The sequence below is a fragment of the Labeo rohita genome, chromosome 9 (assembly GCF_022985175.1).
Source record: "Labeo rohita strain BAU-BD-2019 chromosome 9, IGBB_LRoh.1.0, whole genome shotgun sequence".
Taxonomy (NCBI): Eukaryota; Metazoa; Chordata; class Actinopteri; order Cypriniformes; family Cyprinidae; genus Labeo; species Labeo rohita.
This window is the reverse complement of record NC_066877.1, coordinates 40,221,847-40,241,204: the sequence shown is the minus strand read 5'-3', so window position 1 is coordinate 40,241,204 and position 19,358 is coordinate 40,221,847. Positions and strand designations below refer to the sequence as shown.

The 19,358-nt window shown below is 40.4% G+C and overlaps 1 protein-coding gene across 2 annotated transcripts in view; it reads right to left on the bottom strand.

Annotated features, from left to right (window-relative positions):
• Positions 1-19,358, bottom strand: part of LOC127171322 (cyclin-dependent kinase 16) — a 66,715-nt gene that overhangs the window by 16,461 nt on the left and 30,896 nt on the right. For both annotated transcript variants that reach the window (XM_051119896.1, XM_051119897.1), the window contains 8 exons: positions 17,890-17,946; positions 17,057-17,171; positions 16,341-16,435; positions 16,190-16,252; positions 15,780-15,903; positions 15,543-15,663; positions 12,419-12,516; positions 11,323-11,428 (listed from right to left, as the gene is read on the bottom strand). In XM_051119896.1, coding sequence (XP_050975853.1) covers positions 11,323-11,428; positions 12,419-12,516; positions 15,543-15,663; positions 15,780-15,903; positions 16,190-16,252; positions 16,341-16,435; positions 17,057-17,171; positions 17,890-17,946 — 779 coding nt within the window. The remainder of the gene's footprint in view (positions 1-11,322; positions 11,429-12,418; positions 12,517-15,542; positions 15,664-15,779; positions 15,904-16,189; positions 16,253-16,340; positions 16,436-17,056; positions 17,172-17,889; positions 17,947-19,358) is intronic.

Sequence of the window (19,358 nt, the reverse complement as noted above, 5' to 3'; positions counted from 1 at the left end):
CCAAGTCAAACCACAGCTGATCTTCATGAGCCAAATGAAGTTACTGCTGCTGTTCCAGAGCCAAGTCACGTCTCGTCTGACCTTCCAGAGCAACGTCACATCTCGTCTGACCCCTCAGAGCCTTACCATGCCCCGTCCGACGGCCCAGAGTCAGGTCATGCCCCGTCCGACGGCCCAGAGTCAGGTCATGCCCCGTCCGACGACCCTAGGTCAAGTCACCTCTTATCAGACACCCCACGATCACGGCCTACCATGATAGCCAGTGTACTGGACCCACCACAACCTCCCGCTGCTGCTCTTCCTTTAATGGCGGTTGCCATCTGTGCCCCTGAGGTCACGTCTGTTCACAAGTCAGCTCCTGAGGTCACGTCTGTTCACAAGTCAGCTCCTGAGGTCACGTCTGTTCACAAGTCAGCTCCTGAGGTCACGTCTGTTCCCAAGTCAATCCCTGAGGCCATGTCTGTTCACAAATCAACCCCTGAGGCCACGTCTGTTCACCAGTCTGCTCCAGAGCTCCCGTCTGATCTCAAGCCTGCTCCAGAGCTCCCATCTGATCTCAAGCCTGCTCCAGAGTGCCTCTCTGATCTCAAGCCTGCTCCAGAGCTCCCGTCTGATCACAAGCCTGCTTCAGAGCTCCCGTCTGGTCTCAAGTCTGCTCCAGAGGCCTTCCCCGTCGGAGAAGCTGCGCCAATGCCTCCAGAGGTGTCAGCGTCAGTTGTAGAACCTCTTATGGAGGGGGCGTTACCCTTTAAACTCTCTGCTTCTCCCTTTATTCTGTCTGGCTCCTCTGTCCCTGCTTTCCCCAGGTCCCAGACCATGACGCAGGTTCCTGCTCCGCCCCGGAGGGCTGCTGCGCCTCCTGCTCCGCCCTGGAGGGCTGCTGCACCTCCTGCTCCGCCTCCTGTTCCGCCCTGGAGGGCTGCTCCACCTCGGAGGGCTCCTGCGCCTCCTGTTCCGCCCTGGAGGGCTGCGGCACCTCCTGCTCCGCCTCTTGTTCCGCCCTGGAGGGTTGCTGCGCCTTCTCCCCCTACTCTGTCTGCCTTCTCTGTCCCTGCTTTCACCAGGTCCCAGACCGTGACGCGGATTCCTGTTCCGCCCCGGAGGGCTGCTCCACCTCCTGCTCCGCCTCCTGTTCCGCCCTGAAGGGGTTGCTCCGCCTCCTGCTCCGCCTCTGAGGGCTCCTGCGCCTCCTGCTCCGCCCTGGAGGACGCCCGCGCCGCGCCTCACGCTCTGCCTCCGGCTCCGCCCTGGAGGACTCCTGCACCACCTGCTCCACCTCCGGCTCCACCTGGGAAGGCATCTGCCTTGCCGGTTCTGCCTCAGTCTCCCGGCCCCCCCACCGCTCCCCTGGACTGTTTTCTATTGGGGCATCTGGAAGCCGCCCCTTGGGGGGGGCTATGTTACGGATCTGGTCGGTGAGCTGCGGACCGCTCACCACCAGATGTCGCCCTCACTCTACTTACACACACAGTCTGTTGCATTCCACCCCGGACTTCATTACCCATCAGCCACCACTCGTGTCACTCGCGTCCAATCAGAGACTGTATAAAAGCCCCGGACCTTTCTAGTGCACTTCACGGATTGTTGTGATTGTTAGCGTTTCCTAGTTTCCTTGTATCCTAGTTCCCTGTGTTTACGTTCCTGCCTGGTCATCTCGTTTACGTTTGTCTGCCGCCTACCTTTTCAGACTATCGCTCGGATTGTTGGATTATTCTCTTGGATTGCCCCGTTTCGGATACCGTTCGCCCCTGGTTTTACTCTCGCCTGTTTTACGGACTCCCACTGTGCTTAGCCTGCATTGTTCCTGTTTGCTTGTTCGTCTGACTCTGCCTGCATTGACCATGTATCTGTCTCGTCCTATTAATAAAAGCGTGCATATGGATCCGCTCGCCTCTCGTCTCATTCACTCCGTTACACTCTATTTCTCTGTTGGTTTGAAGCTTTTGTCCACCAAGATTACATGATTGGGAACCTTGTTTATCAGATTGGCTTACTCCAATTCACGATAGTCTAATTGCGAGTCTAAATAATTGGCATAACTCTGTGGCACATCAATCGTGAGCTTGCACAAACCTGTGGACATGGCTACTTCATGCTTTTTTGGAGTGTTTTCATTACTTTTTCTGGTGTCTTTTACATTGTTCTCACAAGAAATGGAGCTGAGTGAATATTTTGTGCTTTGACAAATATTTTGTGCTGTTTGACCGGTTAGCAACGACCTTAAAATGGCCTACAGAGATTTAGTCTCTCCTTCTGCAGTGTGTTTACAGATAAAGCCCAGGAGGCGTATGCTTCTCTCTCACCTAAGGCAAGTCTAAATTATGACCAGGTGTCTGCAGTTCTAAGGTCTTATGAGTTGGTTCCTGAGGAGTATAGGCAATGATTATATTCCATAGATGGCATGGAAAGGGTATAAGAGTGGCTGGTGATTTATTTTTAGATAACACTTTAATGTCTTTTAACCAACTGAAGGACAAATTTGAGCTTGAACCTTCAGATTCACCATCTTATTATCTCTGGTAACCTCAAGCCTCCTGGGGAAATGCCAGAATACTCCAATATAGATGATTTTTTGTTGAAACTGACCAATACACGACACCTTATATTAAAAGCTTACCTTTTTTTTTATTCAATGGATCAGAGTGGTATTGATCATATTTGGTGTACTTGGGAGAAAGATCTCAGTAATGAATATATTGATGACGACTGGGTAGTATATTTACTTGCAATAGACTGGTCGAAATGCAATACAAATTATTACTAAGACTATACATTACCCCATGATTTCTGAAAAAGATGAATAGCAATCGCTCGCCATTATGCAATAAATGCCAGAGTGAAACTGGAACTTTCATGCATTGTTTTTGGCACTGTCCAGTCATCTCAAAGTTTTGGGTTAGGGTAGCATGGAAGATGGGGGATATAAACTAATCTTTACCAAGGACCCTGGGTTTTTTCACTTGGTTTGCCAGCAAAGGAGATCGCTTTAACTGCTAACTGGTTTGTACTCTTCGAAAAGCTTCTGTTACTTACTAGAAAATGCATAGTTTTTAAGTGGATTCACTCTAGACCCCCATCACTTTTTACCCTTTGGTAGCAAGATATATTCAGAATATTGCCTATGGAGAGACCAACTGCAGTGGTTAGGGGAGATAGTGCCATCTTTGAAGAGATGTGGGGGCCTCTTATGGAACATCTACCAACCAGTTTACAAGAGATTATATTTAAAGCAAGATTTGTACTTGAATAAGCATTCCTTTTTACTGAATAACTGGTTTACTTATACTATATAAGATAGAATTGGCTGAGGGGCAAATAGCTAAGACAAGAGGTTCATGATAGGCTGAGAAGTTTATAAATGTTATTTTCATTGTATTTCTTTTCTTGCTTTTTATTTATTTTTAGAATTATTATTGTTGTTTTTGTTTTGATTATTGTACCTTAAAGGGATAGTTCGCCTATTTAAGACATGAAGTTGTATGCAATCCTTACCAGCACTATAGTGTATACACGCTGACCCACTCTGTGATCACCTCCCTGGTCAGAGTTCTGGCCGCTGGAAGTTTTTCAAGAAAGTAGTCCCGGTTAGTTTCCGGGGCCTCAAAACTGTGTGTTTTTATGTGAAAAAAGTATATGCGTTTCAAAGCTTGATTAATTTACATCACAAAAAACACTCCAGACAAAATTCATACCTCAGTTTTAATCGGCACTATGTTCTTTCCATTACCGTCAATCCGCGCTGCTGTCAACGTCAACAGTGCGCACGTTCCGATCAGCTGTTCCATAGTGTTTACACACTCGAATGACAACGACGTAAAAAGTAGAAAATTAACAATGGTGCGAACTTGTAAATTCCCAGGTTGTGACCACAAGAATGTGCCGGGATCACCGTTCAGATTCCATCGTTTTTCTGTTTCGGATATGGCTATGAGACAGCTTTGGCTGGTTGCCATCGGCTATTCTGCGGGAGCTAAAATATCCAGCATCAAGGATTTTCGTGTGTGCAGTGCTCACTTCAGCGAAGACGATTACATCCCCAATCAAGGAGGAAAAAGCAAAAAACGGATTTTAAAGAGTTCTGCTGTACCAGTACCATGGGTTTATTTACTAACTTTATGTCGCATACAACAGGTTTATTTTGAAGCTAACGTCAGTTTTTAGGCTACACTGAGAATATGCTAACCGGGGCAATGATAGCATCGAAAACAATCGACTGTCTATGTGGTGAGAAAATCGGCAAATGTCTTTACTGATGAATTAAGTTGAATCTATATAACACAACAAAATATGATGCTTCGCTATTGCAGTTATTGTCTGTAACTATGCGGAACCTGTGTCGGTATCATCGTGTTTATAAGTGAAAATCTTTAAAATCCGTTTTTTGCTTTTTCCTCCTTGGTTGGGGATGTAATCGTCTTCGCTGAAGTGAGCACTGCACACACGAAAATCCTTGATGCTGGATATTTTATCTCCCGCAGAATAGCCGATGGCAACCAGCCAAAGCTGTCTCATAGCTATATCCGAAACAGGAAAACGATGGAATCTGAACGGTGATCCCGGCACATTCTTGTGGTCACAACCTGGGAATTTACAAGTTCGCACCATTGTTAATTTTCTACTTTTTACGTCGTTGTCATTCGAGTATGTAAACACTATGGAACAGCTGATCGGAACGTGCGCACTGTTGACGTTGACAGCAGCGCGGATTGACGGTAATGGAAAGAACATAGTGCCGATTAAAACTGAGGTATGAATTTTGTCTGGAGTGTTTTTGTGATGTAAATTAATCAAGCTTTGAAACGCATATAATTTTTTCACGTAAAAACACACAGTTTTGAGGCCCCGGAAACTAACCGGGACTACTTTCTTGAAAAACTTCCAGCGGCCAGAACTCTGACCAGGGAGGTGATCACAGAGTGGGTCAGTGTGTATACACTATAGTGCTGGTAAGGATTGCATACAACTTCATGTCTTAAATAGGCAAACTATCCCTTTAATATTGTTTAACTTTTTTGTATTATTGTGCTTTTGTTTGTTAATAATAATAATAAAAAAAGAAACCTAGAGCAGTTGCACTGGTCAAAACACCTTCAGCACCATGTCCCCCTCAATCTGAATGTGTGGACTTGGACAGTTTTTCCCCTTTCATTATGAAGTGTGCTGTCTCATTACCTGACAACTGCATAAAAGTCCCAGTAACTATTTTACACGATACTGCTGCTTTTAGGCCTATTATTCTCTAAAGTGTGTTGCCTCTTTCAAATGAAACCTCATTAAATTGCAGTGAGCTGGTGCAGGGCTTTGGAATAAAGTTTGTTAATTTGCCCATGCACTCTGTTCAGCTCGAGTCAAACCTGGTGTCTGATCCAGTTGCGGTGGCCTTGCAAGCTGCTTTTCCCATTAAAAGAGTGGATTTCCTCTGACGGAATGATTTAGCTGGGGGTAAAATTCCAGTAAATCCTGAAGTTACTGCTGTGCCCCTTGTCTCTGAAGGCCCTGATGAATTGCAGATGAAATATCACACAGTGTTTCCTATGTATGCTGTCACACATGCTATAGCTAAAACTAATGTTTTAGAGTGTGATGTTTTAGAGGGTAGTTTTATGAACCTGACATAGTCCAAGTCCAAGTTATCCCCTTACAGTAGCTCTGCTACACGTCCTTTAACAACAACCTCTGATCCCACGGTGTCATGTGAAGGCGGTGTGCACAGTTCAATCCATGCTGTGCTAGAGCTGTAAAAGCCATTGGAGAGCTCTGGTGGTGCGCACATGTCCCGGGAACATCTGATTTCTGAGCTGATGTGTGATCAGTCACTCACCTCTTTATTTGAATTGGTTGTCTCTGAGGATGAGCTTGCAGAAACATTGCTTCTTGTAATTTTTTAAAAATGATGTCCTGCTGCATATGTGGACACCACCTTACACTTCCACACAGGATGACTGGAGCATTGTCACACAGATTGTTGTCCCAAACAAGTTTTGGGGTGAAATACCCAGCCTTGCACACAACAATCCTTTAGATGGTCATTTAGGTTTTAACAAAACGTATATACCATATCTTGTGCCAGTTTTTTGGCCAGGTTTAAAATGGGATGTGAAGTTACACTGTAAAACATGTCACACCTGTCAAATTTATGGAAAGTCAAACCCACCCATCCTGCCATACCCTTTATATCCTATTCCAGCAGTAGACGCACCATTTGATCATGTTATTGGCAACTATGTGGGTCCATTGCCCCATACTAAATCTGGCAACCAGTTCTTATTGATCATTATGTGTGCTTCAACGTGATTTCCTGAAGCTATACCCATGTGTAAAATCACTACACCCACTGTTTACATTGTTTGGACTCCCTAAGGTAATTCAAATTGACCAGGGGACAAACCTATGTCTCATATTTTTGTGCAGGTGGCTGATCAGCAGATCAACATCACCCACCGGTTTTCAAGCACTTACTATCCGGAAAGTCAAGGCACACTGGAGAGGTTTCATCAAACTCTCAAGTCCATGCTCCATGCCTATTGCCTTGAATTTGAAAAAGAGTGGGATGATTGTGTTCATCTCCTACTGTTTGCACCTCAGGAAGCTGTGCAGGAGTCTACTGGCTTCAGCCCAGCAGATTTGGTGTTTGCTGATAATGTGCGTGGCCCTTTAAAACTTCTTCAGGAGAATTGGTTGAATGAGTCCAAATTGCAAAAATTAGCTTGATTACATCAGCTCTTTTTGGTACAAGTTACACTGGGCTTGTGAGTTGGCTACACAAAACTTGTCTTCTGCTCAGTCCAAAATGAAAGGCTGGTTTGACAAAAAGGCCATGTCAGACAATTTAACTCTGGGGATAAAGTTCTGGTGTTTCTACCCATCCCTGGTTCCAGCCTTCAGGCACATTAGAGTGGCCCCTATGTCATAGAAAAGAAAGTCTGTGACAGGGATTACGAGTAGCTACTCGTCATAGCAGACTTTGGCATATGATTAAACCTTATTATGATCGTGAGCAGTTGGACAAACGCAGCCCTGGGGATGTAAACATAGTTCTGGCTGAGCATTCTCCAACTGTGTGTTTGCCCCTATCCAGTGCTTTGCAGGTACCTGATCCCTCTTTGTTGGCGTTTGGTGCTGAAACTGTCCCTGAGGGCTGTGAGTCACTGTCTGGTCCTGAAATTGGTCGTGACATTGAGAGCCCTTCTGTCGCTACAGTTTGAGTTTGAGATGCTTGCTAACCTTGATTCTTCTTTTTTGCATCTCCCCTGTTCACAGCGCACACATGTAGTAAATTTAATCAATTGTCATGTTAACAAGGTTAACAATGACGCTAAGCCTGATTGTCATCTTCTTCCTTGCATTGAGGACTGTGTCGACCATGTGAGGTCAGCAGCTTTGGTGACAAAGTCAGACCTTCTTAAAGGCTATTGGCAGGTGTCTTTAACTCAGCGTGCCAGAGAAATTGGTATGTTCATCACTCCCGATAAATTTTTACAGTACACTGTAATGCCTTTTGGCGTACGCAATGTGGCTGCAACTTTTCAGCAGGTTAGTCACTGTGTTTTGTGGGGGGTACCAGGGTGTGAGGCATACTTAGATGACATAGTTTTTTACTCCGCAACATAGGACGAGTACATCAATCAGCTAAAACAGGTCTTCCCAAGGGCCTACTGAGGCAAACTTAACTGTTAATCTGGCAAAATGTGACTTTGCTAAAGCGACAGTAGTGTGCCTGGATAAAATTGTGGGTGGTGGCATGCAAAAGCCTGTAAGTGCCAAAATTGAGGCCATTCACGTCATTCCCAGATCCTTCTATCATCGTGAACTGCAGCGGTTCTTAGGAATGGCAGGGTATTACTGCAGCTTCTGTAAAATCTTTTCTTCTGTGGCTGCCCCACTCACTGACCTGCTGAATCCAAAAACTTTCTTTAAGTGGTCACCAGAATGCCAGCATGCCTTTGAGTTCCTTAAAGCCCTCCTGATGCACGTACCTGTCCTTGCTGCCCCAGTGAACAGCTATGCTTTTAAACTAGCTATTGATGCGGGAGCAGGTGCTGTTTTATTGCATGATGGGCCTGATGGCATTAAGCACCCTGGGTGCTACTTTTCTAAAAAGTTCCAAAAGCGTCAAAAGCAGTACTTGCCGTATCTTGGCCCTTAATAATTTTGAGGTTTATATTGGCTCCTCCTCACGTCCGGTTATTGTTTATACGGACCACAGTCCTCATTTTTATTCATCAATTGCCTTCTCTAGTTCCCTATTGGTCGAGCTGGAGAAGTGAAGCTATAAAATGGAAGGAAGAGGACTCTCTGGGCTTTCTCTGTCAGCCAGTCTTCTCCACGGCCACATCACCACATTCTTTTTTTCACCTTAGTTTGTAATTTTAGTTTGGAGCGGGGACTCCCAGCTTGATTCTGTTAGTTTAGTTATCCCCTCCTTTGTTTCTGGGCTCCCCTTCTCTCATTTTTGGTTACTTTTGTGAGTATTTTGCGTTAAATAATTTGTTTGGAATACTCTAGCTGTTGTCCATATATTATGTGTCCCTCCTGACTCCTAGACATTTATATTGGGGACCGTAATAGTAATCTAACCAATAAATTAACTTGCATATTACATTGAACAGATTGTATTCTCATCTGTGGAATACAATTTAAAACCAACCTTCCTAACACTGTAAATTAATAAATCAGAACTTTTTTATATTATTTTTGTTACATACTTAATTGTTTGGTGTCTATCTGAGAATTGTTAATTTTTTCAAGGTATTGTTTATTTTTTATACTGCTTTATACATTTAATGTTTCTCCTGCACAACTCTGGTGTGTATTTTCTAGAACTATAAAAGCTTTCTAAACCAACTGGATTAGTTTTTATTTGTCATACTTTATATTTTAAGATGTACTAGGTACTGACATAAGCCCTTCACATTAAACTCTATAAACACACCTAAACTAGTCAGGTAAGGTCTTTAGGGCTACTAAAAATGTATTGAAACAGGTTGGAGCAAAACTGCAGAACATTGGCCCTCTAGAAGCAGGATTGGACAAGCTTAACCCATGTTAATTTTGTTAAATCTGTAAATTAGCCACAACCCAGAAAAGAAATACAGAGGTGAAAAAAAGATATATTATGCATACCAGGGGCGATTCTAGGATTTTCATTTTAGGATGAGGATATAATAACAAAATTATATATATATATATTATATTGCAATATTCCACTGTATTGTATAGACAGATATAACATTTAATTGCTGAATAAGCCAAATACAAGTTTTTCTGATCTCACACGCACACACACCTGTTTACTGTACAAATACAAAATTTTACTGTTTGCATTTCTAGTACAAGCCTCTTTCCTTAGCTGAAATATAAACTATTGAAAGTTAAAAATTTTAAATGAAAATGGGACATGATCGTTTTATAAAGTATGCGTTTATGTGCTTCATTTTCGCTGGAGGAAACAGTTGTGGTGTGAAAAAATTTAACATGGGGAGTCTATGGGATTGACTCCCTTTTGCAGCCAGTCTCTAGTGGCCAGTCGATGAATTGCAGTTTTAGTCACTTCTGTGTTGGCTTCAAAAGGGAGACCGGGAGGTTGCCGCTTGATGGGGAACCGATCCCCCCATGATCTTTTATATACTGTAATTAAACTGCACAGATGCAGATATTATAACAATCTATCGATAAACACAGACCTCATCCTTTGTTTTTCGCTCTGCACTACCGCAGTCTGTGAATTGAAGAACGTGCTGAAAGAAAGACGGGGAGGAGCCGATCGAAGTCTGCTGCAATTTTCATATGAAATTTAAAGGGGACTGAGGCGATCACAAAGTCATGTACAGTTTATGGAGCTAATTGCAAAATTTTAGGGGGGCTGCATCATGGGTGTCAATGGCCTAGCGACGCCCATGATGCATACATTCCTGTGAGTATTACTCTCTTTGATTTGCAAAAATAATATTGCACTTGTTTTCAATTATGGAGAGCACACAGCAGCTTCTTAGTCTCTCTCTCCCTCTCTCTCTCTCTCACACACACACACACACACACACACACACACACACACACACACACACAATTATTTGACTATTAGTGAGGACACCGCATAGACTTCCACTGATTTCTATCAGGTTAATGATATTTTCTATCCCCTAAACCAATCCCTACCCCTACCCCTAAACTTACCCCTCACGGAAACATGTGACGATTTATAAACTTATTATAAGTGAGGACCAAAAAAATGTCCTCACTAGTGGCTGTCAAATGTTATGGGCATGTAATATTTATTGCTGACTATATGTCTAATCCTTATTTTTCTTATTCAGTAAGCTAATAGAGTAAAACCTTCATCCAAAGAAACGGTACTGTCATTATTGAATTTATCAGTGGGACATGAAAGACAGGTAGGACCTACTATAACAAGAGATCTCTCAAGTACATTAGAGGCAAAGCTTTGCAGCAGCAACATATTTGTTTTGAATGCCATACGTAGTTAACAGTAAGTGGTGGTTTGCATCATGACAATTGCTTATTAAAGTGGGACTTGGCAGTGCCGTACCAACTCTTTTTCTGCCTGAAAGAATTAAGGCCATAACAAAGATGGAGTGGTTTGACCAGCAAGATAAATGGGGCACCACCCATGTGCAAATAAAAAATGGTTAAAAACAATAATTAAAAAATGATTTGTAAACCACAAACAAACAATGATAAAGAGACCCGAAATCTTATTTTCCATTTGTTAAACTGAACTAAAACACTAGCCATATTTCCATTTCCTCTTATACCATTTCATATAAGATATCAAACAGGTAAAAAGTACAAGGACCATGAAAGATTACCAATTAAATATAATCTCCACATGCATCTTAACTGTTCCTCAGTATCACCTTGTCCAGGTGAGGGTACTAGGATTTTTTTTTTTACCTACAAATATGTTATCTATAATAATAACAATAAAGCTCATTTACATATCCACGTAAATACACAATATCACAACAGTCACCAAACAGAAAGGAATTTCACACACACACACGTTTGTTTTTGTGAATTGTGGGGACTTTCCATAGACTTCTATAGATTTTATACTGACCAAACGATATTGTCTATCCCCTAACCCAACCCTAACCCTAAACCTAGCCCTCACAGGAAACATGTTTGCATCGTTACACTTTCAGGTAAACACCATTTACTATTTTTAAGCATTTTTTAACATTGTGGGGACCGCAGGCCGTCAAAAATTTCAGGTTTTACTATCCTTGTGGGGACATTTGGTCCCCAAAATGTAGCAAAAACAAGTACACACACAAACAATAACAGAAAACAACAGATACACACCTGGGTGCATGAGTAATCAGAGGTTCCCCATCATAATGGGGGAAGTTGTATGAAAGGAAGTTGTCATTGGTGTTGATTCCTGGCCATGACTCCTCAGTAGGAGTACCTGAAGATGACATGCAAGATTTTAATCAAAATAGACTCAACTACACTCCAAGCCATTAGAATCAGCTAGAAATCTAAATAAAAAAGTAGTGTGATCTTATAGCCGATTACACTTGCAGAAAATTAAAATGTTTCAGCTTTCAAAGTTATGACATCAGTATCATTACTAAGATATTATGTAGAGCATATTTTACTGTATTTAATTAAAAACAAATTCAAAAACCATACAAATATTCAAACAAACCTGTAACAACAAACTCAATACACTTATTACAGACACAATATAATAAAAGAGCCTGAGTCATGCATGTGCAACCCATCGGACCATACAAGATGAGAATAAATGAAAAACAAATTGCCTGGAGTGTTTTCTTTTGAATTTGGCTTTATACATTTGTAATAAACCAGGGGTGACCTGGTTTATCTTGCTCCTGGAGGGCCAATGTCTTGCAGAGTATAGCTCCAACCAATTTCAATACACTTTCCAGGACGTCTCTAGTGAGTCCGAACAGCTTGATTAGCTAGTTCAGGTGCCTTTAATTAAGGTTGGAGCTTAACTCTGCAGGGAAGTGTCCCTCCACAAACAGGTCTGGACACCCCTGTAATAAATATGTGAATAAATATCTGGTTTCATGTTTCCTTTGCCACTTACCCTTTTGGCACAGTGTTTTGAATATGGCGTTGTATCAATTATGTTTGTTAAAGACACCTAATATAAAGTAGGTCCATTTTTTTTTTAAATAATATGTCCAAACTGGCTTATAATGCAAACATGAAAACATTGTTTGTAACATGAAAAGCCAACAATGAACAAACAAGACAAAAAAAGTAGATGTGTGCAGTGTGAGAAAAAGACAGAAAACAGGAACAAATCAAAAGCATAATTAAACTGTTTTGTTGTGAATCAGTTAGCAAACAAACTATTTGCATTAAAACCACCTGTTAGCTAAAAACTAAAAGCTGACTAAGTGCATAATGCCACAGCTCTTACCCAGTATACGAAATATAAGATGAAGTTCATCCTCCACTGTTGACCCAGGGAAGAGGGGGCGTCCTGTGATCATTTCGTAGAATATACAACCTACACCCCTATGTTAACAAAAACAAAGCAGAGAGACAGAAAGAATGAAGTGTCTTTTAGAGAAATGTATAAAAGGCACACTCTAGGCCAAAAAAGAGTGGGCAGGGTCTCTGACTTTCAGAAGAACAGACATGTTTGTTCTCCAGGTTAACCAGTGCCAGTAAAACTCTTTGTAGCATTTCAAAATTGTTGAAACGATAGAATAGATTTAGGATAACACACAATTAGATACTCAATCAATAATGAAATCAGGACAGGACAAGACACGTCTACATGTCTTATTAGGATGGTACGCATTTCAAGTGCAACAATTTTAGCTCAGGTAGCAAGCTGCAAATATTGCTGAATTTGTCTGTGGATAATTTTGAGATCTACAACCCACTTGGCACATCAAGAAAAATAATAAAAAAACAAAAAAACAAAACAAAACAAAATCTGTGCTATCTGTATATTGGAATCTTGCTAATTTACCACTAGGTTATAATTTGTCACTGTCTTCCATGTATTTCTCTGTACTGTGCAGATTGGATGCAGATTTCATATGGATATGAAAAAGTCCCTGAGCCCTTGCTGCAAGACCTTTCTGTTTTGATAAGCCAAGGAGTTTTTATTGCACAGAGTGGTTGCTTTGTTAAAGGCACTTGCAGAATATCATATTAAGAGCACATGGAATTGTTGGATTTTTAGAGAGTTTTTCTAGTGATACACATGCCGGTTTAGTACGGCACAAAAATGCATGTCAGATCAGTAGAGGATACTGAAAAGGCTTGTTAAAAGATGGTGTGTTTTGCATGTCTTTCGCTTTTCAATGTAAGTACTAGGTACTCACCTAATATTGCGCATGACTTATTTGAAGGCATATTACCAGTTGAGTTGGCACATCTCTTAAATGTGTTAAAATTTAAATTTCTAAAGTATTTTTTACTCTTAACAGTCTCAATGAAATCATCCAGAAATCCATGTACAAATGAACAGACAAAACAACTTAGCTGGACTTAGCTGTTGCACCAGTGCACACAACTGAATCAATCTTCAAAGCTAGATTTCTGATCATCAGAGCAGGTTGCAAGAGATTTTTCCAAGCACAAAACTTTTGCGGAAACATCATTACGTGGAACATTATCCACAGATAATCAAATTGTTTGGCCTCTTAGCAGGGATGTGGGCACTGAGATTTGAGACAAAGCATAGTTTTTTAAAGCAGGTTGTTTGTCACACACATTGCTTTAAAACATACTATGGAAACAGACATGGCCACAGGAATTTAATATTTCTGGTTGTTCATACAACGTTGAACTGGAACGTCAACATGGAAATGACGTTTTTTGTGAAACAGGAACCTTTCTGAAGATTATCCCAAAGCTTAAGTTTACAATTTTGGAAAAGAGACAGTAAAAATGGGCATAGAAAAATTAGAATTCATACAAAAATTTGACATTTTTGGGTGCAAATTTTATAAACCACCCTTTAAAAAAAATGAAACTGAAAGCGGCTGCTGTCTAATAACCTTTTTAGGAAGGTCGGTAAGGAGCCCATTACAAAAGTCCACCCTGCTGCAGATAAAAGCATGAACAAGTTTCTTCTAGTCTTGACTAAAAAAAACCCCCATCTAATTCTTGCAATGTTGTTGAGATGATAATATGGTGATTAATTATTGCTTTGACACGACTACTAGAGCTAAGGCTTAACACCAGAATCACACTAGGATTCTTCACTTGATTTTAGTCATTTGACCCCTAGAGTCAAGGTATGTATTCACCTACAGAACTTCATCTTTGTTTACAAATGCAATTACAGTTTATAACAAATTACAACCAGTTATGATTATTTATTCATATTTCCTTTTTGAACAAATTGACTACCATGTAATTACATTACATTACAGTATTTTATTTAGTCTTGACAATAAGGTATGATATTTCCATTTTAATATTTTAATATTTTTACAAATGGACTTAAAGTGGAAATGAAGCACTCAGTCAAGTTTACATTATTTAGAAAATCAACTTCCACTTTAGTTGAAAAATATAACAAACATGATTAATGTAACCATTTTAAAGAAGGGACACCGCCATCTTGCAGTACCAACCTGCGGGTTCGATGTAAAGTGCGGATTGGAAACAATACACATTTACGTGGATACTCCTCAAGACCATTCCGGGAGTCATTCCGATGTAATTTTGTGTGCATGTGCTGATGAAGGCGTAAAATCCTGCTGTCCAAACCCAGCTGTGGCTTGTGTGTGTGTGTGTGCGGCACCGCCGGTGCGAACAGAAATGATCCATCACAACGCATGAGTGCTGCATTTAAATCTCTTTCAGAAGAAGTCTATCACAGCGTGTAAGTACAATCTATTTTGTGCTCTCTCATGTCTGAATAGCTTAAAAAACTTTAATATTTAAACTGACAATGCTTAAAACACGTGAGAATGATAAGCTTTATTGAGGAAGCAGCACTGGCCCGATCATTCAGATAGGTGATGAGTTAACAGCAGAAAAGCTAATTGTATTCACAGGTGAACATAAAATATGCTACATACAACTGGGAAAGAAGTCAATGTAATGCAAATATGTCTGAATGGTCTGACAATTCAATAAAATGTGACATGAATGTTGAAGAATGTTTGTTTACATCACGTTACACCTCGCATTATGAAAACAATGTTTGGGATACCACGATCAAAAGTCAGCATATAGACAGTTTGATGTTGAATGTTCATCTGAATTATGGTGTAAATCAAAATATTTGTGTGTTAAAGTAAGATTTGTGTGTTTAAAATGTAAAGAAAGGCTTATATTACTATACTGGCCATCGGAGCGAACCAACCCTGTGACGTCACGCTGTGGTATTGCAAGATGGTGGCGCCCTTGCTCCAAAAGCTGTAACTAAACATCCTTTTTTCTTTAAAATGGTTAAATTAATAATGTTTGTTATATATTTTTAAATTAAAGTGGACACCACTTTACTAAACAATGTAAACTTAACTGACTGCTTCACTTCCACTTTAACGTGTAAAGGTGTATGTTTATCTCACCAGATGTCAATAGAGGTGGTGTACTCTGTTGATCCCAGCAGCACATCGGGAGGTCTGTACCAGAGAGTGACTACTTCATTAGAGAAGGTCTTTGTGGGCACTGACTTGGCACGTGCAAGACCTACAGTAGACACGAGCAAACCATTCAACTCCACACTGTACAATTAATATAAGTTTGTAAATGCGTCTCTGTTTATTGAGAGATAAGTATTTTGGTATGTGAGTGCTTGGGCCTACCGAAGTCAGCAAGTTTGAGCTCTCCCCTGTCATTGATGAGAAGGTTCTGAGGTTTTAGATCTCTGTGCAAAACTTTCTGCCGATGGCAATACGCTAGACCTCGCAATAGCTGAAACAGGAAAATCTATAAGGTGGCAACAAAGAGATTCGTCATTCGAAAAACATGATCTTATCTTTAGTGTTTACCTTTATTACTGTAAACCATGCTTCACATATTTAATTATTTTTTATATTATTATCTAATTCATTAAATCAATGCCTTTGTTTCTGTAGATAACTTCTGCTACAAAATGCATTTTTTCACTCATGCATTACCTTTTAGTATTATTTGTTTAGGATAATAAACACACTCATTTTAAACTTAAATTACAGTCAGATATAGCTGGCAGACAAATGTCTTCGCCCCTAACCTTCACATTATAAACACTCATTATGCTCCCACAGTCATCCAAATACTGTTTGAGGTCCCTCTCCTGAAAAAGACACAGAGCGCAAATGAATTTGAATTAGTGGACAAAATTAGAAATACAGTAATGAATAAAATATATGCATGTCACCCACCAAGTACTCGAAGACTAACGTAAGGCACTTCTCTGTGTGAATGATGTCGTGGAGGGTGACAATGTTGGCATGTTTCAAGTTCTTCAGAAGTGACACTGACAGAGAGAAAAATATCATTATCAACATAAATTAAAACATCATAAGAAGTGATCATTCTCTACACTTACAATCTGTCACTGTCACTGTAGTTTACTAGGAAAATTGTGTTAAATAATCCCAATAGCAATATACATGCATTAAGAATTAACAATGGCCAAACACATTTTTTCCTACTAACATATCAGTATTTTGTTATTTTGAGAGATGAAGGCTTGATGCACAACAAAAAGATGAAGAGTGGTACATCAGAGTCAATTGTAAGAGAATCAGACTCATTCTGTCACCATTCAGCTAGAAGCGTCATTGAACAGTACACTCGAAACACCAGCTTCATTTATTTATTCTGTTTTCAAAGATTAGAGTAAATTATTTGGAATTAGTATTATGGGTGGATGAAACTAAGTTTGAATTGTTGATCTATTGTGGAAACAGACCTTACAGTTGTGAGAAGTGACCTACAAGCCAAATACCTTTGGGAAGTACTTCAGAAAGATACAAACTTTATGCAGGACTGATTGCAGAATGATACAGCATTTATTAGAACCTGATCCAGATGTTCGTAAATGCATTTTTACAGTAATTGTTCATCTGTTTAATGCATCTTAAAAGCACTGTACCTTCTCGTATGGCGGTGCAAGGTGCGCCTTCTTCATACTCCAGCCTGATTTCTTTCAGAGCCACTAGATTATCCGTTAGTTTACTACGACCCTTAAACACTGTTGCATATGTGCCCTGCACACGACACATACATACAATATGCTGTTCAGTGGCATTAATGATGTGTAATGGCTTTTGCATTTATATAAAATTATCAGAAAATAACAATATCAACTGTAATGTATTGTGTAGTGTAGTGTGAATGTAGTGTCAGTCTAAGTGCTGGGGGTAACACATTACAAGTTATGTAACCAGATTGCTTTGTCAAGTGACTAGTAAAGTAACACATTACATCTTAAGATACAAGAAAATATCTGAGGCACTTTTTCAAATATGTAATGCCAGTCACTTTGTTTTCCCATTTATTGACTGATGGCTCTTGTTTCCCCATGTTGAGAGAAATTGGGAGTAAGTGCAGACGCACTCACTTGCACAAAGTGAAAAACAGAATCAGTCTTCCTCAAAATGAATAAATTCAGTGAAAAGCAAACTCAGAATATTATGCAAACCCGCAATAACTTCTTTATATTAAAAATAAACAAGCAAGCCCAGGCTTGGTAGAACAAAAAAAAAGTAATGCAAAAGTAACAAAACACAATTAGTTACTTTTTTAGGGAGTAATGTAATATTGTAATGCTTTACTTTTAAAAGCAACTTTCCCAACATCTAAACACTTCTATTCAAAGGTCAAACACTCACTCAAAATAATTTCCAGTTAGTTTGTCCAAAATTGCATCACAAACTGTGTAACATTGTACAGTGTGCAGAGGATTTGAGATTGTCAGTATCTCACCTCTCCCAGTTTCTCCAGTTTGACATATGTCTCTAATTTGCCAAATCCGATTTCTGACTGAAAGGAAACAAATTTCAGCAATTAGCTTGATGTATCATCGGTAGGACTTTGTTAGTAATGGGGTTTCACCAAAAGACAAGGCACATGACTTTTTGTCCATGACCTAATGTACAGGTGCATCTCAATAAATTAGAATGTTGTGGGAAAAGTTCATTTATTTCAGTAATTCAACTCAAATTGTGAAACTTGTGTATTAAATAAATTCAGTGCACACAGACTGAAGTAGTTTAAGTCTTTGGTTCTTTTAATTGTGATGATTTTGGCTCACATTTAACAAAAAAAACACCAATTCACTCTCAACAAATTAGAATACATCATAAGACCAATAAAAAAAAAAAAAAACATTTTTAGTGAATTGTTGGCCTTCTGGAAAGTATGTTCATTTACTGTATATGTACTCAGTACTTGGTAGGGGCTCCTTTAGCTTTAATTACTGCCTTAATTCGGCGTGGCATGGAGGTGATCAGTCTGTGGCACTGCTGAGGTGTTATGGAGGCCCATGTTTCTTTGACAGTGACCTTCAGCTCATCTGCATTTTTTGTCTCTTGTTTCTCATTTTCCTCTTGACAGTACCCCATAGATTCTCTATGGGGTTCAGGTCTGGTGAGTTTGCTGGCCAGTCGAGCAAACCAACACCATGGTCATTTAACCAACTTTTGGTGCTTTTGGCAGTGTGGGCAGGTGCCAAATCCTGCTGGAAAATGAAATCAGCATCTTTAAAAAGCTGCTCAGCAGAAGGAAGCATGAAGTGCTAAAGTGGTAAAGTGGTAAACAAAGTAAAAAAAGTGGTGGTTCAGGAGTGGCTTAACAAGAGGAATACGACAACTGTAGCCAAATTCCTTGACACGTCTGTGTGTGGTGGCTCTTGATGCCTTGACCCCAGCCTCAGTCCATTCCTTGTGAAGTTCACCCAAATTCTTGAATCGATTTTGCTTGACAAGCCTCTTAAGGCTGCGGTTCTCTCGGTTGGTTATGCATCTTTTTCTTCCACACTTTTTCCTTCCACTCAACTTTCTGTTAACATGCTTGCATGCTTACCCTCCTTGTGAGGGGTGTCAACGATTGTCTTCTGGACAACTGTCCGATCAGCAGTCTTCCCCATGATAAGCCTTTTTCACACGCAACCGGAAACAATGTCATGCAGGGTAAAGTTATTTCCGCCACAGCTGAAACTACGGCGTTTCCATAACATGGAGCGTTATTTCGCTGCTTCTCTCTCGACACTACCGCGATTCAGGTTCGAGGATGTTGAAAGAATAGTTGGACGGCATTCAACAACTAAAGAGGCAAGGCTGAGCAAGGGCTATAAATTCTTTGTTGAGGAGTTTATACACAATTATCAAGGTAAGTTGACAACTAGCTGGCGCTAGCACTTGCAACAGTATGAATGCTAACCATTTTGTATGTGT